The sequence below is a fragment of the Octodon degus genome, unplaced genomic scaffold, assembly GCF_000260255.1.
Source record: "Octodon degus isolate 3935 unplaced genomic scaffold, OctDeg1.0 scaffold00084, whole genome shotgun sequence".
NCBI lineage: Eukaryota > Metazoa > Chordata > Mammalia > Rodentia > Octodontidae > Octodon > Octodon degus.
Window position 1 is genome coordinate 2,536,804 of NW_004524660.1, and position 22,145 is coordinate 2,558,948.

General features: G+C 48.9%; 1 protein-coding gene across 1 annotated transcript in view; it reads right to left on the reverse strand.

Moving 5' to 3' along the window:
• Positions 1 to 1,687: 1,687 nt before the first annotated feature.
• Kiaa1324 (KIAA1324 ortholog) overlaps positions 1,688 to 22,145 on the reverse strand; it is a 103,755-nt gene continuing 83,297 nt past the window's right edge. The window contains exons 9-22 of the mRNA XM_004636935.2: positions 21,267 to 21,444; positions 20,553 to 20,681; positions 20,092 to 20,182; positions 17,559 to 17,664; positions 17,172 to 17,309; positions 15,880 to 16,143; positions 13,838 to 14,011; positions 9,366 to 9,546; positions 8,980 to 9,076; positions 8,414 to 8,515; positions 7,190 to 7,316; positions 6,933 to 7,111; positions 5,724 to 5,889; positions 1,688 to 4,376 (exon numbers count right to left, since the gene is read on the reverse strand). Coding sequence (XP_004636992.1) covers positions 4,308 to 4,376; positions 5,724 to 5,889; positions 6,933 to 7,111; positions 7,190 to 7,316; positions 8,414 to 8,515; positions 8,980 to 9,076; positions 9,366 to 9,546; positions 13,838 to 14,011; positions 15,880 to 16,143; positions 17,172 to 17,309; positions 17,559 to 17,664; positions 20,092 to 20,182; positions 20,553 to 20,681; positions 21,267 to 21,444 — 2,001 coding nt within the window. The 3' untranslated portion in view covers positions 1,688 to 4,307. The remainder of the gene's footprint in view (positions 4,377 to 5,723; positions 5,890 to 6,932; positions 7,112 to 7,189; positions 7,317 to 8,413; positions 8,516 to 8,979; positions 9,077 to 9,365; positions 9,547 to 13,837; positions 14,012 to 15,879; positions 16,144 to 17,171; positions 17,310 to 17,558; positions 17,665 to 20,091; positions 20,183 to 20,552; positions 20,682 to 21,266; positions 21,445 to 22,145) is intronic.

Here is a 22,145-nt window from a genome sequence, read left to right on the forward strand (position 1 = left end):
TGTGTGTGTGTGTGTGTGTGGCCAGCTCAGCCCACCAGGGGGCGGGGCTGGCTGGCATGTGGTGCTGGGGATCGAACCGCGGTCTCTGTGCTTTGCCAAGCTTGTTTGAAGTAGGTGCTTTAGACCACTGAGCCATCTCTCCAGCCCTGTATTTTTAATTTTGAGGCAGGATCTCCCTAAGTCACTAAGTTCCCTAGGATGGACTTAAATTTGTGATTTTTCTTCTTCAGCCTCCCAGAGGGCTGCGATTACAGACAGGCAGGACTACATCGAGCTGCCTGCTCTCCTCTCCATTTTTTACTTTATGTACCACGCTGGCACAGCGTGTGTGCTGTGGGTGGGACCGCGGTCCCTGCGCACTTGTCTGCACTTGCCTAAGCAGGCGCTCCAGACCGGTGAGCCATCTCGCAGGCGCTAGCCTCTTTAAAACTAGCGATTGGGTAGTCTTTAAAATCATACATTTTCACCTCGCAGCACCGATTTTAAGTGTGATTATATCCATAGCTTGTTGTATTGGGATACAGCCTAATACATAGTCGAATTTATGCAAATTACCAGCTGAATTCCTATGCGATATCTCGCTGTCTCGCTATTGCACTTGCAGCGGGCGAGCCCGGGAAGGCTGGGTGGGGTCTGGCAGGGAAGCGGGGCGGGTGGGGGAGCGTGTGCTCAGGCGCGCAGGGCGTTGGAGTCCGAGCAGTGTGGGATGAGCAGACAGCGTGGGCTGTGGAGACCCTGCTGGCCACATGACTGGCATTTCTTTCTGCGTGGAAAGGGGACAGCGCCTGCGCAGGCTGTTCTGAGAACTAACTAGGGCGGTGCCTTGAAAGTACTCAGCCAGATTGAAACGCAGATGCCAAATGAATGCGCTTCCTTTCCTACTTTCCTGCTTAGAGTTTGGACCTCATCCTACAAGCAAGGGGGATATTCAGAATACGAAGCAGCTAGTATAACCCAGGTGTCATTCAATTAGAGTAGATGTGTGTTATGAACAACGCCTTCAGAGTACAGATGAGTGTGCAGCCGGATGATGACCGGTCCCGACTGCAGCCGTAATGAAGCATCAGACACTTCTATGTGGGGAGGAGCAGGAGGTGGCGAGGTCTGGAGGCTACAGATTACTGTGACGTAGATAACTTGGTGCTTGGTGCTATACCCCCTTAATAGTCTATGCACGGCCCAGACACAACAGCTGAGAGAATTATTTTTAGAAGACCAGTGCCCTCGATTTGAAGGAAAATATTGAAGCTAGACAATCCAGCAACCTTGGGAAGTGGTAGAGCCTGAACAACCTCTAGGACTTTCTCTGCATCTAATCTGCAATAATCCACTTCCGGCCCCAAGCAGCTAACTGTACTTGTATCAGTGGACCTGTTATTCTGTGACTGGCTTCAGGCCACAAGGGAAGCGTGTCCTGCGAAGGAAGCGAGCTAGCATGCTGAGTGCTTTGTGTGACACTTTTTTTGCTCCTTACTCAATCTTAGGGTCACCAGATGCACTTGATTATTGTGGAAACTGAGGATTTGCTCACTGATTTCTCAGTGGTGAGAGTACTGGCCTGGGTGTGTATTCTCTGAAGTCTGTTGTTCTTTTCTCTTCCTCCTCCTTCTCTTCTTTTCAGGCTTCAAGGACACTTACCATTCCCACCCACCCATGCGGCCACCCCACTACGTTCAAGAAAAACAACTCAAAAAGTACATTTTTATTTCAACCCCACCCCCCAAATGTGACATGCCAATAACCCATCCCCTAATAAACTATACATGTTTGGAATACAGAATAAAAAGGAAATCCAACCAGTCCTGATGAGAAAAACAATGATTTCACAAAGCTGAAAAATCTATTACAAAGTCTCTGTTGTATAAATATAGTCCATCTTCTCTTTAATATATAGTTAGACACCCAAAAATGTTTTGTTGGCATAAGAAATCCTCTGGTCCTTAGATCCACCACAATCATATTTGTATTCCCAGGTGTGGACTACAGGATGAAAGAACTTCTTGGGTCGTGGGACTCCAGGTCACCAAATGAGATTTAATGTTTGATCTCTTGAGCCTACATGGTCTTCCTCAATAGGTTGTGCAAACCACTGTGGTCCTGGGTCAAGGACGAAAGCCTTTGCCCATAGCAGATCTAATGAGTGTCTGTTCTACAGTGGATGTGCAGGGCTAGGGGTGTGCTCAGTGGTAGAGCACTTGTCTAGGAAGGGTAGAATGGCAACAACAACAACAACAGAAAAGAAAGTACACTAAAAGACATTGAATTGTGTATGTTTAACAGGCAAATTTGCATGGTATGAATAGAGTTCAATAGAGCTCTTAAAAATCTAAAGCATATAGTTTTTTAAGAGAGTAAAGGGTGGGGACTCCCTTCCCTTAGAAATCAACCCAATAAAAAGGATATCCTTAGAGCCTTATAACTAAATTGGTGAGAAAAAAATATCAGTGGAGTTTTGGGGACAATCAATTTCAAGGGAGCAGAATAAAGAGGTTATAGGGATAAAGTTTTTCTAAGCCCTTTCTGTGGCCTTTGTCACAAAAGGCAGCTATTTATTGTGTGGCAGATTCCCAGGTGTCACTAACTCTGCAGAAGGCTGGGGTCAGGGCTACCTGTGTGCATCCCCCAGTAGAAATTTCAGCCTGGCCACTGGTGCTGAGACGCCGATCACCACAAAGGCAGGGGAGATCTGCTTATCCAAGAAAACCATCCAGCGGGACACAGTGGTGCATGTCTATAACCCCAGCACTAGGGAGCTTGAGGGAGGAGGACTGCTAATTATCCAAGGTCAGCCTGGACTCCACAGTAAGTTCAGGCCCAGCATCTAGATTCACTGAGCCAAAGGGACTCCCTGCCATCATCGATGTTGATGGGATTCCCCTTCACATTGATTTTTATAGGACTAATGTCAAGGCAATGGCAGCTAAGCAGATGGGAAAACCACTTTGTTCACAGACAAACTGCTCAGAAATGCCTCTCCATTCTATTCTGACCATCTGGTCACCACGTGGTGAATGGAAGAGGGGCCCAGGTACAAACCACCGACAGCTGGGCCAGGTTAGTCTAGCCTGATAAGGGAGGGAGGCCTGCCAGTAACAGAAAAAAAGGAACTGAAAATCTTGCTGTGCTTTTACCCTTCTAGATACTTCAAGTTTACATGTTATAGCTAGAATGAAAGAGACAGCGGCCAAGAGGATGCCCATTCTTGTCACCTTTCCAAGGGACTGTTAGAAGTGGAGGCCAGATCTCTTTGTCCTATTGTGGTGCACAAAGGAAATGAGAAGTTCTAAAATGTAAGGACAGGAGCTCAGCGGTGAGAATCACCCCAGCTTAGGGAGTCCCTTGTTAAGCTCCCCTACTCTTGCCTCCTGGAAGACAGGTCTGGTTCTGCTGCTGCGGACTTGGCTTGGGATTCAGCTCCCCTCCCGGCCAGCCTACAAATTTTCAATTCTGCAGCTCAGCAGATAAGCTGAGCTCAGGAACAGACCTCACAACTGCCCCTGGTCGGCGCCACTGTGGGCTGCAGCCCCCAGAACGGGCCCACTGAAACCTTGGCCTCCTAAGTCTTTAGTGTCATAGAGAGATAAAAGTAAGTAAATAAATAATTGAGAGAGTTGATCCACCAGGGCTTTGGCATTGTCTGGATGAACATTCTCCTTTGGCTTTAGTGAGAATATATTTATTACTTAGGAGAACGAAATGAGGTACCTGGTTATAAAACAGAACAAACAACCCGTTCTTTCTTGCCTCTCTTTGTGCTTATCGAGCCTCTTCCTTCCCAGACTTTCCGTGGCCTGCCCTCTGACTGTCCATGGCCGGCAGTGTGAGCTGCCCGTTAGGAGTGAATCCAGGCTTCCATGAGGATCACCTGTCCCCAAGCCCCGACCTCCTGCTCACCCAGTCCCTCCCGAAACGAGATCGCAAGCAGAGGGTATACGACCCGGAAAACTCCCAGCTCTTCCTGCCCTCCAGTGTGTTGCTTTTATCCTCAAGAGAAAAATATTTTCACTCCAGAGCTATAAGAATTATGGTTGGAGGAGGCTATGGCTCTGGTGGCTGGTCTGTTTTAGGAAACAAGATTCAAGCAAGGGAATAATATACAAAGGGTGGGTATATTTGGCGGGTTTGAGACAAGCAGAATGGGAGGTTTGGGGACTCTATAAAAAACAAAGATCTGAAATCCAAACTTCTTCTGATAAGGCCACAATGAAGAGATTTCCAGCAGCAGGAAGTGCAGGATGCTGGCTCCCGATCACACAGGCTGCAAAGTGATATGCCACGCCGAGGAGGCGGGTGAGGCGGGCGGGCCCTCACAGGTCCATATCCGGGCCTCCTGAGGATGTCTTCAGTGGCACTGAGTCAAACCCATCAGGAGTCCTCTGAAAGAGAGATGGTGACAGGAGCTGGCTGCTGCATGGGGTGGGGGTGGGGTGCATGTTTGGGGGACAAAGAAGAGAAATGAGAAAGAGGTGACAGAAGGAACCCTTGTGGAATTCCAGCTTCCAGTGGCTTTGTAGAAATAGAGACGAGACGCTCCCTACCCTTCCTGCTCCTTTGTGGCTCAGCCAGAAAATAAGAAAAATCTTCATTTCCCTGCTCAGCTTCTTTGCTGAATTCTACAAATCCCAGATAGCCTCTAGGAGCCCATAGGTGAGCTGTTTCTCCCACTGGTTAAAAACAAAACAAGGCCCAAAGAGGCCAAGGGAGTCACCCTGGCATGCCACACAAGGGGAACAGGTCCGGGGCCCACACACCTCACCGCCACCCTGCTCCACCAGGCCCACACCGTCGTCGCCTCCCTTGACCACACCCTGCCCACAGCTGTTTGGGTGAACTGGTTCGCGGCAGTAAGAAGCATGGGACCAGGCAAGGCGAGGCCGGGGCAGCCCTGAGGAGCTGTTCGATGCTCTCCGCTGGCCCCACGCCCAGCAACAGTGGTGTCTGGATCGCGTTTATGAGCTTCACACTCACTCAACACCCACGCGGCCAGCCCTCCCTCGCTGGGAATTGCTCAGCGGGAACACCTTAGACTCGGCTCTGACTCAGGGCCCGCCGAGCTGGCCAAGACTCCTGGGGGACAGCGCCCTCCGCTGGTCAAAGGCCAGCCTCACTTCAATCAGAAGTCAATTCTTAGGGCTGGCAAGATAGCTCAGCAGAATAAGCGCCCACTTAGGCAAGTGCAGGTACTGGGCTTTGATCTCTGGCACCTCGAACCACGCTGGCCCCGCCCCCGGGCGTGCTGAGTGGGCCACCGAGTCCGGGTGTGCTAGCACACACCTGTAATCCCAGCGCTGGGGAGGCGGGAAACAGGAGGATCACTACGAGTCTAAGCTGCACAGTGAGTACCAAGTACATTAATAATAATAATAATAATAATAATAATAATAATAATAATGAAGTCAATCCTAGAGATGGCCTCTCCCTGAAAGGGGCAGCGAAGATGATCATGAACAGCATGCATAATTCCATACTCCTTCCAGAAATCAAAAGGCTCAAACAGTTCACTCAGTGGAGTGCATGTTGGAAGAGAGGAGCCTGCTGCCAGCAGCCTTGGGCCCCGGGGACAAGAACAGAGAAGCAGCAGGTGCTGCTTTCAGCGGGGGGACAGCCGAGGGTGGGGCTGGGCGCAGAGCAGCGGTGCCTGAGCAGCGCCAGGCCGCCCAGCATCCTAGGGGTTGGGGTAGGTCTTAGACCCTCCAGTCTGACCTCAGAGCCTGGCCTCCTACCTTGGAGGTAAACGATTTGATTTTTCCAAAGAGAGACTTCTTGCTGGTGAAGATGAGCTCGTCTTCCACGTCTTCTCCTTCCATGATGGCGCAGCTGTCAGCTGCTGGGAGGTCGCAGTCCTTTAGCGTCGCATTCATCACTAATTTGGAATACTTGTATTCAAGTCTGTGACATGCAGACGGAAAGACAAGACCCAGGATGCGTGGATAAGGAAGGAAGAAAGAGATAGGGTGGGCTATAGACAGGTTCTCCCATATTATGGAGAAGGAAACTGAAGCCTAACAAAGTGGAATTAGGCTGGGCATGAGGAAGGAATCTTAGCTGCCAGCTTGGTGATATTTTTTTCTTTTCGCCTGGCCATTTTTTTTATTTCATAACTTAATATACTGAAATCATGAAAACATTATTTGCATTTTTGTTATTTTGCTTTTTATAGTATGACGGAATCGAATCAGGGCTTCATGCACGCTAGGCAAGAGCTCTACCACTCTACATCCCAAGCCCCCATTTTAAATTTTACTTTGCAACAGGGTCTTGCTGTGCTATCTTCACTGGCCCTGAACTTGCAATCCTCCTGCCTCGCTCCGCTGAGTAGCTGGGGTTACAGGTATATATCCTCATACCTGGCTAACAAACTCTCCCTCCCTCCTCCTCCTCTTCCTCCTCCTCCTGCGGCTGAAAAGGACTGAACTTAGAGTCCTGTGCAGACTAGCCAGAGGCTGCGCCACTAAGCTACATACTAATACAGTCCAGTACTGTGGAACTGTAACTGTCCACCCCACCCCTCGCCCTCAGCCTCCCAAATGCTGGGATTCTCTCTCTCTCTCTCTCTCTCTCTCTCTCTCTCTCTCTCTCTCTCTCTCTCTCCACACACACACACACACCCATTAGTGGGTTTCTTGCATGCTAGCTAGGTAAGAGTTCTACCACAGAAATGCACTTCTAGCTGAAGGATTTGCTTTGCTTTGCTTTGTTTTTCCGAATCTAACAGTCATCTATAGATTGCCACATGGCACCATCCCTGCTCAGGAGTGACGATAACTGAGGTGTACACTGATTAGTGGTCCAACAAGTCCCTGGCCAGAGCCACAGGATCTGTGGCCAACTCCAGGGAAAAGCTCCACAAACTTCTGCTTTCAGATGGTCTGCCCGCTCAATGATCCAACCCCACCCACCCACGAGCACTAAGACCCGCCCTCCCCATGTACTTTTGATTCTTTTTCCAAAAGTAGAAGGTCAGGACAGTGAGCAGGATGGCGCTACAGGTGCCTGCGGAGATGCCCACTTTCAGCCAGAAATCGATCGCTTTGCAGATGGTGACCCTCTGCTCAGGTAGGGAGATGCCACCAGAGCATATCTTTGGTTCTCGCCACATGTAAGTGGTCTTCTGTCGGGAAGAAAAACAAGGAACTCAGAGCTCACACCCTTTCTCTCCTGGGAAGTCCCCAGTCAGAGGGCAACCTACCTGGATCCCAGCCACACAGCTACTGACAAAAGTGTGGTAGTCGGCAGTGGAGCAAAGTGGACAGGCGGCCACGCTCTCCCACAGGAAGTGGAAGTTACAGCCATCACAGGTCCCATCAGAGCACATGCTAGCAGAGCAGAAAGGAGAGCTCACTTGCCTGACAGGTGAGAGGGTCTCACTGGAGGCTCGCTGCCTTTATGGCTTGCCTGAGTCATCTTCCCTCTGCCCAAAGTGCTCTACGGGGACCCTTCCCCTTCTTAACTCAGTCTTCGGTCTTCCATTTCCCTGATTCTCTTCCTGCTTATGCTTTTGCTGACATGAGGTGAGTGGAAGTTTTAGCAGCCCCTCAGAGGCTCCTGTCCTCTCTGGGGACATGTGACGTTTTGCAACAGGCACTTTGGTGCAGCTTGGGGGGGGGTGTGGGTGTGGATTAGGGCCTAGGAGGAGTTCAGGAAGGATGTCTGCTTTGTACCTTACTGTGATGTTTACAATGGTAAGAATGGGGACTTTGTGCTCTGACAGCACTGCAAGGTCGAGACGCTCTGCTTGGTTCCTTGGAGCCCTGACCAGTGCTTTCTGAGCAGCATTTCCCACACTGCGCTCTTCAAGGCACCAGTGCCCGGCAAGGCGCGGGTTGGCATTATGCGGGCATACAAAGAGGGAGCGTTCTTCGTGGTCCATTTGTCTGCAAGTTCTTTATCTAGTTCACTGAGCTGTTAAACTCAGAATTGAGGCCAACCTAAGAGATTCCTGGGGTCCCTAACCATGTACTGTCCTGACAATGGCCTCCAAGAAGATCCTTTAAAGTCTCCTTGCTTCATCTAACTCTCCAAACAACCCTCTGGGAGAGCTTACTGTTATGCCTACTTTACAGGTAAGAACCCAGCAGCCCTAGAGAAGATGAGAAATGGTTACATGGTGACATGGCTGGTAAATGGAGCTGCTGATCATGTGGCTGTCAGAGAAAGCTGTCAGCCACCATGCTGGGTCGCTGCCACCATAATGGTCCGGGGACATAAGGGAAGCTTTGCCTCGTCCGTCTCTTGCACTTTTCCTATGTGAAGATCAAGGTTGTGGAGCAATGACTCTACTCCCAAGAACCCATTAATGAATCTCAAACTGTTTGTCTGTTTTGCTCTTTTTCAGTAACCTCTGGCTCTTGGGTTGGAAGGAAACCAACAAAGGTGGAATATGGCCTTTGTCGTATCCCTTTGTAAGGATTACCGTGGTAGAGACACGATTCCAGGAGTAGTTTTCAGTGGATTGCATCGGAGGCGGATGGTGGTTGATCTTCCAGAACTGCAGGACTGGGTCACATCACTGGATCTGCAGAGAAAGCCAGCTCCATGGGAAGAAATGTCACCCTGGTGTGTTATAGGGAGCCACTAAGTCAAGGCAACATGGAATGAGTCCCTCTCTGGGCAAGTCAGGACGTGGGCCCTACCTGACATACAGGCTTTGGTCTATTTATGGAGAGAAGCCTGGGGAGATCCAGTCAAGGAGGAAGTACACTGGGTAAGGACAGGCAAGCTGGTAGCCATTGGGGCCTTCTTAAGGTGGGAGAGAAGTCTGTGTAGATCTTCTATTCTCTCTGCCTCCAGGACAGACCTGGCCCAGTCATGCCCTACAGTTGGGATTAGGAACAACCAGCCTTTACTCATGATGGGCAGATCTGCTAGACCTGAGACTTGTTCTAGCTTGGCCATGGGGTGCGCTAAAGGGAGCGATGCGATAGAAATGGTGGAAGAGCCCTAGGTTTCACTTGCATTAGGCTGGCCTCTCATCTTCACCTAAAAAAGAAGATCACGTCTGGTATCCCCAAGGTCTCCGGGTGGAAAAGTTCCGCTGGAGAGGTGATTCCATCCAGAGTCACGTCTGTTGACACCCCTGCAGAATTAGAGCTCCGAATTAGTGCTCAGTAGTACTATTAGCTCACAACTACTTCAGTTCTTTCACTACCTGTGAGCATCCAAACACACTTGATCTCATCATGTCTCTGAGTAGCTCATGAAAAAGCAAACCAAAGGCTTATCAAATGTCACAGCTAACAGAGGTCAGGAGTAAGGTCCCCATGAAAGCCATTTACCATTGGCCTGGAAGTCTCACCTTACACACACACACACACACACACACACACACACACACTCACTTGAGCCAGAACAGTTGGGCTACTCACCGACAAGTCGATCAGCAAGGCTGACAGGCTGTGAGGATACCCCGGCTTTGTACCCTGTCACCTCGGAGGGGATAATGACTGACTGGCAGACGTAAGCCGTGATGGATTTGGAGAAACCTGATTCACCCTCGGGGATCCGGAGGTCAGTGACATTGTCAGCACACACAGACATTTTCTTACCCTGATTGGGGATGGGGCAGGAGAAGGCGTAGGAAGAAGCAAATGGTCAGAGCGGAATTTCCCAAAAAGGACAAGGAATGTTTTTTGTCACATTTAAAAGTTCCGCCTTCCAAGGGTATGTTATAAAAGAAAGATTCATCCCACATCTAGTGACAAGACATTTGCCATTTTTAAATTGCTAAAAATAAGACCTATGTGTCCTAGCTTTTGGAGCTCTGGCTCCAGGGTCCCCAGAAATTCTTCATGTCCTTGAAGTCACCTGGAAATCCTATACAAGAAAAGTTGTGAGATTGCAGTTCTAACCTACCAGTCCAAGGAACTGGGTTGGTGGTGCGCACTCAGGAGGATGAGACAGAAGGATCATTATGAGTTTGAGATCAGCCTGGGGCTACAAAAGTGAGCACAGGGCCATCCCAAATTGTTTATTTTGTCCCAAAAATAAACAAATAAGACCTATGTGTGCTAGCTTTTGGAGCTCTGGCTCCAGGGTCCCCAGAAATTCTTCATGTTACCAGCCCCATCAGGTAAGCGTGTTCCTCTACTTCTTCCTCTTCCTCTTCTTTTTTTGGTACCAGGATTGAATTCAGACTTTGTGATTGCTAGGCAGGTGCTTTTGCCACGGAGCTCTATCCCTGGCCCTTCTTCTTTATCTTAATTTATATCGTATCTTAATATATTTTTTAGATAGAAACTGAAATGTGTAACTGATCTCACAGCTGGTGAAATTTATTTGAACATCTGGCCCGATTCACATTCCTTTTTTGCCTCCCCGGTGCTGCGATTCTACCATGCTTACATGAGAAGCACTTTCCAGACAGACTAGTAAGGGTTAAAACAGGCCCTGTAGCCAGTGCCCTGGCGCTGAGGGCAATTAGAACCTTCCCATTTTTTAAAAGAAAATATGTGCATAGAGAGAAAGAGGTTTCCCTTCCCCAGTCTTTAACAATCACACTTTGCAGAAATCTGGAAGAAGGTAGGAACTGAGATGGCTTCCCTAGACTTGTGTGATATAGGGCGTATCCCTTCAAGGATGTTAAGTTTAGGCTGGGGAGATAGCTCAGGGGCATAAGCACCTGCCTGGCAAGTGCAAGGTCCCAAGTTTGATCCTGGGTACCGCAAAAATAAATAAATAAATAAATAAATAAATAAATAATAAATCATTTGTTCAATTTTTTAAATACTTAAATGGACTAAACATTTATTTATTTATTTATTTATTTATTTATTTGGTACAGGGTCTCACTATGCAGTTCGGACTTGTAGTGATCCTTCTGTTCTCAGCCTCCCCAGCACTGGGATTACAGATGTGCACCACCACGCTGCGTCTCAGTGACCAGCTCACTGTGTCCAGGGGCGGGGCCAGCATGACATGTGGTGCTGGGGACTGAACCCCAGGCCCTGCGCTTTCCACTGAGCTACCTCACCAGCTCTGGACTATGTACTTATTTTTTATTTTTGGTACCAGGGATTGAACTCAGGACCTTGCACTTACCAGGCAGATGCTTAAACTGCTGAGCTATCTTGCTGGCTCCTGGCCTACATATTTAAAGCATAACTTTTTGGCGTTACAAATTTTATTACAGTAGAGCTAAATCTGGTATCCATTCACTTTTTCTAGATTTTTTCAGGTAAAGAACTTGAGCACAGAAATAATACTGTATAATAAAGTAGGCTTTGAGCTGAAGATCTATAATATGACCACACACAGTAGCCCTGAAAATATTGTCAGGCAAGTTCTTATTCTACTGAGCTATCTCCCTGGCCCAGCCCTGAAAATATTAAAGGAGCCAAGAAAGAAAATCAGATCCAATACCCCCCACCCTCACCTCACTCCCAACTCACTGAATGAAACTTTCACTATGTGGGGTTCATTTTCATCAGTCATCTTTTCTGAATAACCTCTACTTGTTACTTCTGTGTGTGTGTGTGTGTGTGTGTGTGTGTGTGTGTGTGTGTGTAGACTTGAGGCAGGGTTTCACTATGCAGTCCAGGACAGCCTTGAATTTACCAGGTAGACTAGGCTGGCCTTGAACTCTCAGCAATCCTCCTGCTTCAGCCTCCCAAAGTTCTGGGACTAACAGGTGTGCACCATGACACCCGGCAACTTGTTCTAAGAATTCACTTTAGTCGCTTCAAAGACTTTTATTTATTTATCTATTTTGTGCTGGGAATTGAACTCAGGACCTTGTGCATGCCAGGCAGGCACTTGTGCCACTGAGCTATATCCCCAGTCCTTCAAAGACTTTTAAAAATAAGGTAGATGCCCGTATCTAATCTTTTATGGACTCCTTTATTCTTTGCCATGTTCTCTGCAGAAGCTTGCCGATGCTTTTGTGTGCTTGGAAGGGCAGCAGCTATGTGATGCAGAGCCACAAACTCAGTGTCTTAAGTTAGTGGTGGTGGATCCGTGGCACGTGTGCCACAGCTGGTTGTGTGTGTGTCAGAGAGCGCTAGAGGCTCGCCATCCCTGTCCTGGCTGGTCCTTGTACAGATACTCAACAAATCATCATTTTGTAGGGGAAAATTTCAGAAACACTTTTTTTTTTTTAACATTTATTGTGTGTGTGTGTGTGTGTGTGTGTGTGTGTGTGTGTGTGTGTGGCCAGCTCAGCCCACCAGGGGGCGGGGCTGGCTGGCATGTGGTGCTGGGGGATTGAAGCACGGTCCCTGTGCTTTGCCAAGCTTGTTCCAAGTAGGTGCTTTAGACCACTGAGCCATATCTCCCGCCCCAAACACTTTGTTTTAAAACTTTTTATTTTCCTAAACATTCATCACCTAGATTATTTAATTTTAGGAGAAAAAGTCCTCTGGGGGAATTAAATCATGCTCGCTGCCCTCCTGTGTCCACCTCTGGCCTCTGTTTTGTGCCATGGCAACGGGCAGTGAGCTCTCTAAACTCCCACCGCTCATCATGGCTCATGTGGCAGGGTCGCCCACATCCTGCCTTCAGATTTTGGATCCAGAATATTTGCAGGAGCATGAAACAGCTGGTGGTCATCTTCTTTTCACATAAAGTTTTTTTTTTTTTTTTTTTTTTTTTGCGGAACCGGGGATTGAACTCAGGTCCTTGTGCTTGCCAGGGAAGTGCTTATTCCACTGAGCCATCTCCCCGGCCCCTTCACATAAAGTCTTTCATGTCATTTTCTTTTCTACTGTCAGCAAAGATACTTGAATATGAACTAAGGATTGTCTGTTTTATCCCAACCGCTAGAAAACGAGTAACAAGCAGAGTAACTTCTGAAGCCCCCCTTTTTTTTTTTAATGAGATGGGGTCGCACTGTGTTACTCGGCTGACCTTGGCCTTCTGGGTCCAACCAATCCTCTTACTTTATGAGCAGCCAGGACACTAGGTGGGTGCCACCATGCCTGACTCTTCCTGTGTTTTGTTTTTGTTTTATTGTCAATGTCTTGCTATATAGTCCAGGCTGGCCTCGAACTCACTTGTAGTCCAGGCTGGCCTCATAGTCAAGGCGACCCTCCTGCCTCAGCTTCCTGAGAGCTGGGATTATAGCTGTGCATCACCATGCCTGGCTCTTATCTGAAATGCTTGAAACCAGAAGTACTTTTGTTTTCATAGTTTTTTTTTTGGGGGGGTTGCAATATTTTCATATACTTTAACAGTTGAGTAAATCTAACCTCTTATGAAAAACCCACTACTATTATGGACTACTGGACTATATTGGAATATTTTGCTGAATTCACACACCTATAATATTTAAATGATAATGGAATACTCTGACAAAGCTAAACAAAAAAGGGGATACAAATGAACAACCATTTTGTATCTGTATATTCAAAATAGTTACGATAGATACACAGCTACATTCTCTTAATTCAATGAATAGAAAGATTTGTTCTATCAGTGTTTGTGGACAGGATATCATGTCTGCACCTTGTACAATGAATAACCAGTAGGACAACAGTGTGCAATGTGTTAAGTATTGAAACTGTCCTACTAATTGGTTTTGAAACTGTCTCATTGTTATTTGTTTCTCAATAAAATTATTTTTTAAAAAATCTAACCTGAAAATCCAAAATCTAAAACCCTTGTACAGATACTCAACAAGGCATCATTTTGTAGGGGAAAATTTCAGAAATACCTTATTTTAAACATTTTTATTTTTCTAAGCATTTATTGTCTAGATTATTTAATTTTAGGAGAAAAAGTGCTCTGAGGGAATGAAATCATTTAAGAAACCTCTAGCCCCCAGGCCCTCGCTGCCCTCCCGTGTCCACCCCGGCCTCGGAGCCGCTGGCCTCCCCTCTCCAGTTCTCCCAGCTTGCAGCCTCACCTGGTTTCCACAAATACTCAGGGTAAAGTGATGGAAATACTTGAGGCCTTTCGAAGTGAAGCTTGGCGTTCCAGCCAGGGAAACCGTGCTTGCCAGCGCCGAGAAGTTGTAGGCGAAGACCCGGGCTGGGCTCTTGAGTGAGAGGGTGCAGTCGTTGTAGCAGAGAGAGTGGATCTGAGGGAGGAGGAGGGGCCTGGTGAGCTCAGCTGGCCACACTGGCCTGGAGGGGCTGCAGCCGAGAGCAGTGGGCTTCCGCCTGCCCCAGCGCAGTCCACATGGGGTGGAAGAGGAGAGCGCATGGGGCGGACACCAAAAGAGGCGACGCTGGCGCTCTAGGGGCCCAAGTGTAGCTCAGGGCTTAACCACTGGCCCGCATATGACGCAGGGGTCTGGAAGAAGCTTTTTTTTTTTTTTTTTTGCAGAACCAGGGATTGAACCCAGATCCTTGTGTTTGCCAGTCAAGCACTTATCTTACTGAGCCATCTCCCCGGCCCCTGGAGGAAGCTTCTTACACGGTTGCCTAACAGCAGCTGTCACAAAGGACTCTGCCAGCCCCACCAGCTTGCAGAGGCCACCACAGCTTTATGTAAAAGGTCCAGCCACAAGGATGTCTGCTCAGCAAGGGCCCAGTTCAACCTTGGACTAATGCCACTCTTGTTATGAAGGATTACTGTTTTGTGGCCAAGGAATACTGGTGTTTTTGGTGGAACCGGGGATCGAACTCAGGTCCTTGAGCTTGCCAGGGAAGCGCTTATTCCACTGAGCCATCTCCCCAGCCCCAGGAATACTGTTTTGACATATCTTCATTTTTGTCTTAAATTTCTCCTTGTTTCAAACTTCTTGGAATATGCCCTTCGTTTGCTATGGTACGCATATTCCCCTTGTGATGCTTTGGTACTCCGAAACGAAGATCAGCACTCCCTGGAGACCCTCCGAATCCTTTCAGGGCTGAGGACTGAGCTCAGGGCCTCATGCATGCGAGGCCTCTGCCCCCGCCTCTGCCCTCTTTCACTATCAAGACGACCATGGAGCATTCACTAAATTAAGGATGTTCAGGATGGCAAGAAAGAAACTGATGCCCCCCGCCCCATGTACAGCTCTGCCAGCCCTGCTTCTTATTTCCTCAGCTTCTCTGTGGGAAAAAACTCTCGAACGGGGCTTTATTTCTCAGTCCCCGTTTGGGGTCCCCGTTGAGCAAGTCTTACACGCTGTTATTCCCTCCCTGACCAGCAGAGGGAGCTCCAAGGAAAGAAGGTTGTGGCAAGGGGGGGCAAGAGGTTGTGGGGTGGTAGGGTGGCACGCTTATTTCACAGCTAATAGGAGTAAGTGTTTCTGGGTAGGTGTTGAGTTCAAGTTGGTCTTGAGCTATGTAGTCCAGACTGGCCTTGAACCTAAGGCGATCTTCCCACCTCAGCCTCCTGAGGGCTGGGAGTATAGGCATTTGACTCCTGGCCTGAGAATAGGACATCTTGTAGATGTATGCTGTGGTTGTGAGCAGTAAAAGGCAAACTCATTTAGAAGCATTCGTGAGTACCTAAGAGCTTTTAGTCAGACATACTTTCTTGAGTACATGTGGAAGCAAAAGTACTGGTTTGCCACTTTAGAGAGGAATCTTCACACCTGTGAAGCTGAGACGCCACTGGGTAGAAGACAGCAATGCCAGCCAACTGTACATCCTGGCAAAAGTTGAATTACTCCCCCAAGGAGGGGAGACAGCTCAAGATACCAGGTCGGATGGGCTGGGTGGAATTTGAGCCATAGGCCCCACTCCTCTTTCCCTTTGGGTCTCTGCACAGACACCAAAGAACCCCCTGTAGTGGAACCCCGATCCACTACAGATGACATTTGCCTGTGACTAAGGGCCATCCTGCCCTGCTGCTATGAACTCACCACCCATGGCCAGGGGTCCCAGGATGCCCACCGGGAAGTGTGCTGGGGGAGCCTGGGGGACCCACCCCCAAGAACCCCATCCGGGACCCCACACCCCCTGAGGTCATCCAACCAGGGGGCCGAGGTTAGGGTACAAGGCAGGCAGCGGGCACCTTGTTGCTCTTGGTCCCTGGGCCACAAGCCACACAGGCCTGGGCCCCGTAAGGCTGGTGAGCTTTCAGGACGGTATCGGGCGGGCAGGGATGGCAGGTTCCAGAATCTCGGTCAATGTAGTAACCAGCGGGACAAGAAGTGCAAGAGGGGCCCATGTCAGAGTCTTCCAGGGCACAAGGGCGGCAATAGGAGGCCACCCCGTCCATGACATTCGTGATATTGATGGAGTAGATCTTGGCAACGTCACTGGTGTACTTTCTGCCCTGGGGACAAGGAAATAAGAGGGGGACAGTGGAGGCCTGAGTTAGTGGCAATGGTGGAAATGACAAAGTGCTTCTTAATGTGTTATCCCATGGCACTGGAGAAAAACCCTAGAGGCAGCCTGCTCTTTTTACTCACTTAGCAATCACTCTTTTTTTTTTTTTTTTTTTTTTTTTTTTTGCGGAACCGGGGATTGAACTCAGGCCTTTGCACTTGCCAAGGAAGCACTTAATCCACCGAGCCATCTTCCCGGCCCCCCAAGAACGACTCAATTTTAAGTTACCTGTAAAAATAGTAAGTACCATGGGAAACTCTGTAGTGGATACATTTACATGAAAAAGGCAAGACTTCTCTTTATAATTAGGGGAAATGCATGTATTTGTCAAAAAACAAAGACTATATAGGAGATATTTCAGACATTTACTGGGCTATCTCTGGTTATTATGATTTTGACAGGTTTTTTTTTTTTTTCTTTTTTGGAAGAACTGGGGATTGAACTCAGGCCCTTGCGCTTGCCAGGGAAGTACTTATTCCACTGAGCCATCTCCCCGGCCCAATTTTGACAGATTTTATTTCTTGTTGCTTATATCTATTTTATTTTCTAAGTTTTCTTTAATAAACCTGCACTGATTTGATTTCTTTCTTTCTTTCTTTCTTTCTTTCTTTCTTTCTTTCTTTCTTCCATTATAAGGGATTGAACTCAGGACCCTGTGCTTGCCAGGCAGGCGCTTATCTTACTGAGCTATCTCCCCAGCCCCAATTTGATTTAAGAAAACAATTATTACTAAAAACAACAGGTCTGACTGCACCATGGGCTGAGACTGCGAGGAGAGCCAGGTGAACCAAACTGAAGGTGCTCGAGATGTTATCGTCCCTGGAGGTCACTGAGACAAGGCTGGGTTGATGCTCGGAGGACTGCACTAGGCGGTTCTTGGCAGGACTCCTGCAGGCCCTCCTGACCCCTGGATTCGAAAGCCTGGGCTCCTACGTGAGCTCGCAGGGGGAAGGTCGGGTAGGAGAAGCAGCTCACTGTGTCATGAAGCGTGGTCCTCTGAAAGGCCCAGGTGAAGCTCATGGTGGCGTTCTCCTCGATAATGTAGGTGTAGGACTGTTTGCCTTTGGTACCTTTCCATGTCTCCACCGGGGTGTTGGTCCTTGAATTCATGCCCTGAACCCAGCAGGACAGACAAGTGAGGAAGGTATGGTGGCCGGAGGGGTGGGGGTGACCATCCCACTGTCATTCTGCAGGCTATCATAGCTGGTTAGACCCATGGGAAACTGGAGGTCCTGGAAGGCACTCCAGGCCTTTCCTCTGTGAATTACTGTTGGCAGGCATCCATCATGTGACTTATCCCGGGGGCACACGGGGCCAACTCTGCCTGGAAGCCCCATAGACAGCAAAGAAAGGAAAACCTACCACCATGAAGTAGAGCTCACAGCTCACGGAACAGATGGTCTCAAAGATAAACGTAATCCTTGCCACCTCTTTATTCTCTGTGTCTGCCGTCACTGACTGTGGAGGTCTGTGTGGGCAGAAATTTTAAGGTCAGTTGCAGAAGCCAGACAGTGCTTACTGAAGAGTCCAGACAGCAGCAGGGAGTCACCTGGGGACAAGATTAGGTTCTGAGTACGTGGGAAGGACTTGGACCAAGCTCAGTTCTGCCATCCACACCATTAGAGCTTGCCCTAGCCAAACTAGTCCCTTCAATTCTAAAATAGAGGTTATTGTAGGGCCGGCGAGATAGCTCAGCCTACTAAATGCCTGCTTAGGGACTGGGGTTCCATCCCGGGCACCACATGCCCGCCCCTGGGGCGCACTAAGCTGGCCATTGAGACCAGGTGGGGTGGTGCACGCCTGTAATACCAGCTGAAAACTGGAGGATCACTAGAAGTCCGAGCTGCATAGTGAGACCTTGTACAAATACATTTTTTAAAAAATAGAGGTTATTATAGTGAGATCTAAAGGCATAACATGGACATGCCTTATGAGCAAAACCTCAGGCCCTCCTTAGGTCACTGAATCAGAATCTGCACGTCACCAGGATTCCAGGTAGTCTGAATCCACACTCAAGTTGGAGAAGCACCATCACAGGATGCAAACTGTGTAGTTACTCAGCTTTGTCAGGCTTATATGAGACAAACAGAAGACACTGGCTTCTGAGGTGTCTGAAGCCAGTGTCTTCTGTTTGTCTTTTGAGAAAGCAAGAGCCATGTCCAAGCAGGCCAAGGTTGGGTGAGGAAGCACATTATTTTGGAGTTATGGCCATGATAAATGTCTTCCAAAGGCCTGTGTGTCTTAGTCCCTGGCCTCTGGCACTACTGGAAGGCAGTAGAACCTCTAAGAGTAGGTCCTCATGAAGAAGTCAGATCACAGGAATACCCTCTTTCTTCTTGCTTCCGGTTGTCCTGAGGTGAGCGGTCCACTCCACTACCTGCTTCCCATCATGCTATGCGGCCTCGCCACAGGCCCACAGCAACTGAGCCACCTGCTCGTGCCCTGGAACTGCGAGCCAACATAAACAGTCTCTGTGACACTGGTCATGCCAGCCATTTTGTTACAGTACCAGAATGCTGACTAACACATATGGTCATCAGATTTACAAACTGGAAAGCATTCGTTGGAATAGAGTCCACGAAGCCCAAGTTTGCCATCTTGCAAGCGTAGGCTCTCTCTGGCCTAGCCAGGTCATGCGGGTTAAGGAAAGAGGAAGCAATACTTTTTGAACAAGTGCCACTGGCTGACCACTATCCCAGGGAGGAAAAGCAGGGACTTCCCAGGAAGAGTGACTTGGCAATAAAGAGCCCATTCGGTGGCTCTTCCTCACCTTCAAAGCATTCACAACTGAAGAGTTCATTTTGGCTTTAGAAATCCACACATGGATTTTCCTGGTTTTTTGTCTGTTTTGTTTTGATTTGTTTTTGTGTCTGTTATTTTGGTTTCTTGCCACAAGGTCTTGCTACTTAATTCAGGCTGGGCTTGAACTCACTTTGTAGCCTGGGTGGGCTCAAACCCATGGCAATACTCGTGCCTTGGCCTCCCGAGTACTGGGATTAACAGTGCGCACCACCACGCCCGGCTGGAGCTTTAGCCGTCTGCCTGCAGCCCACGGAGCTGCAGTTCGCAGGGCCTTCTACACAGCTGTGCTAAGCAACGCGCAAGAAGAACCATTACAACCTGAGCTCGTCTTGCGTGGCAGATGAGTGTGCCAGGTGGGGAGCCTGAGCCCGGAGCGCCAAAGCGAGCCTCCCAGCTCGCCAGGCTGCCGAGAAGCGCAGCTTGGCTGTTCAAGCGTCCTGTCTCCCAGCCAGTGCTCTGTCCGTTATATCGTACTGTCTGGCATTCTTTGGTTTGTTTGTTATGTTTTTAATTTTTTATTTTTTTTTTTACTTTTTTTTTGTGGTACCAGGGATTGAACTCAGGACCCTGCACTTGCCAGGCAAGTGCTTTGTTTTTAATTTTTTAAAACAAATTTTGTGTGTGTATGGTCCTGGGCCCCTTCACATGCTAGTCAAATACTCTAGCTCTGAACAATAACCCCAACCTTTTTGTCTTAATTGCAAACAAATTGCATGTGGTCCTATCCTGTCCTCCTAAGCTGCTGGGACAAATGTAAGGTAAGACAAACCTTTCTCAATCTTCCTGCCCCAAGTAGAAATGCACTGTAGATACCTCTGGCTCTATTTTTAAAAGGTTTTAAAGTCCTATTTGATGTGGCCAATCAGTGTTGAAGCACAGGTGCATAAATTAGCAAGGGCAGCAACTAAGAAAATGTGGCAGCGTCCGGGTCAACCAAGTCAAAGCGTCACTGTCCTCCCTCTGCTCTGTGAGGGCGTCTGAAATGAAGCGGAACCCAGCCCCAGAAGCCCTCTCCTCTACGCCAGGCTGAAGCACATGGGATTTGGATGTGGCCACATTGGCATGGGCTTCACCTTGGCTTTCTATTCCTCACCTAAATCCTGGCACCACCAGAGTGAGAATCATGAAATCATTGTCGGAGGCTCCAACAGCTGTATAGATGTGGTCACCAGCCACCTCCCAGCCTGGAAAAGAAAAGGGACAGTTAATGCCCTTGTGCTCATGGATGCAGGACAACTGCACACGAGATGACTCTGCGGAAGGGAGACGTGGCTCTGTCCTTTGAGGCACCGGAGCTTGCCGAATGAGCAGGTACTCACTCCCCTGCTGCTGCAGGCTAAGACTGAAGCGCTCCAAGAAAGACCTTTTGGGCATATGTGTGCTGTATTGAGCTCTCTTTCTATCTCTGAAATAAGCCCTGACAGAATAGATGCGCACAGGAACAGAACTTTCAAGGGAACATATGACATGGTCAGCTCATTTTTCTCAGACATCACTATTATGAAGAACCAGGAACTGGGAAAAGCCCTGGTGGGAGTGCAGAGAGGCAATCACCTGTCAGGCCTTTGTACTCAAAGTTGATCCCACTGAGGACAGTCGTCTCCATGTTTGCAGGTAGCATGTTCCACCATTTGTATTCGTACCCCAGGACAGCCTCCATTCCAGCCGGGCAGTTGGTACAATCTGGGGATACCACAAGACCCATCCTTCAGGGGAAGGCTGCCACCTCCCTGCCGGAAGCTGACCCCAAAGCATTCAGACAGTGAGCCCGAGATGTAAATGCTGACCCTTCACGCTAATAGTCCAAACATCGTCCTCGACCACCAAAATTTTCACTGCAAAGTTTTGGTACGTCTTCTACACTGACACACATCGTTTACACTCTCATTGCATTGTTTTTAAGATACAATATGTGTACTTATCTCCCAGCTCATTTTTTACAGCGTGGCTTACAGCTTCCAGTTCTGTCAAGTCGGTCATCTCAGCCCCACCCTCGCACCTTCTAGTTGGCAGCTCTGCCCCGTACCGGAAGCCTCTGCTGCGAGTTCTTTCAGGCCCAGGATACATTTGCAAATGCAGTGCAAAGGGCCCTGACCAACAGCCAGGCTTAGCCCGGACCTCCCTTCTCCTGATTCTGGGTTCCAGAGCTGGCTCATTCTTTACTGCCTCCGCTGCCAGTGTTCAACTACTACTCCGTGTCCGCACGACCCACCCACAGAGTGGAGATAGGGCTCGATGCCACGTGGGCACCAGGGCAGGAGGGTTTACCAGAGCCATTGGAGTAAGTGCCATAAGGGCAGGGGTCACAGGTGCTGTTGCTGGTTTTGAAGAAGCCGGGGTTGCAGGGTGGGCAGACGGTCTTCATGCCAGAGGCTGGGAGCTTCACTGCCCCCTCCATGTCCTCATCACAGATTTTTGGCTGTGCCCACTTGTACATGAGCTGCGTCTGCAAAATGGAATAAGCACAGTGTGGCATGTGGGATTTAGCACACATTTGGGACCCCCCCCCCCCCGGCTTGGGAATGCAAGGGGGAGGGGGAGCAGGAAGGAAGATGAGAGCTCCCGGGTGAGGGCTGACTTTGTTTTGGTCCCTGATGTATCCTGAGCATCTAGGCCAGCCCCCAACCGACCTGTGCTTGCGCTTGGTAACTGGGTGAAGATACACGCTGACTGGCTGAGGAAGGATGAATGTACTGAGAATTCTGCGACCCAGGGATGGGGGGCCAGTTGTCTTCGGAAAAGGCTCTGGCTCCACCATGGGCTCTTACTGCTACCAAGGTCACTGAAGCAGCAGCTAGTGACAAGCCCAGAACACAAAGCGGCAGGAGGTGGAGGGGTTGCACAACCCTTGGGGAAAGGGAGTGGCTCAGGCACTCTAGTTTCCCAAGTGGTGTAGTCTTTGCTCTCTCATTTAATGAGTGCATGTTCACAGGAAGTCCAGTGCCTCCACGTGCCAAAGGTGGCCCCTCCGTGAGGAATGAACATGGCTCCTGCCCTTCAGGAGCCCAACAATATGTAATGACAACGCAGGTGGGAGAAGGGACAAGGCGAACAGCCACCAGGTCAGGGGACAAAGAGGTGGTGTTCCAGCACCACTAGAGCATCCCTTGTCTTTTTTTAAATTTTTTTTAACATTTATTTATTGTG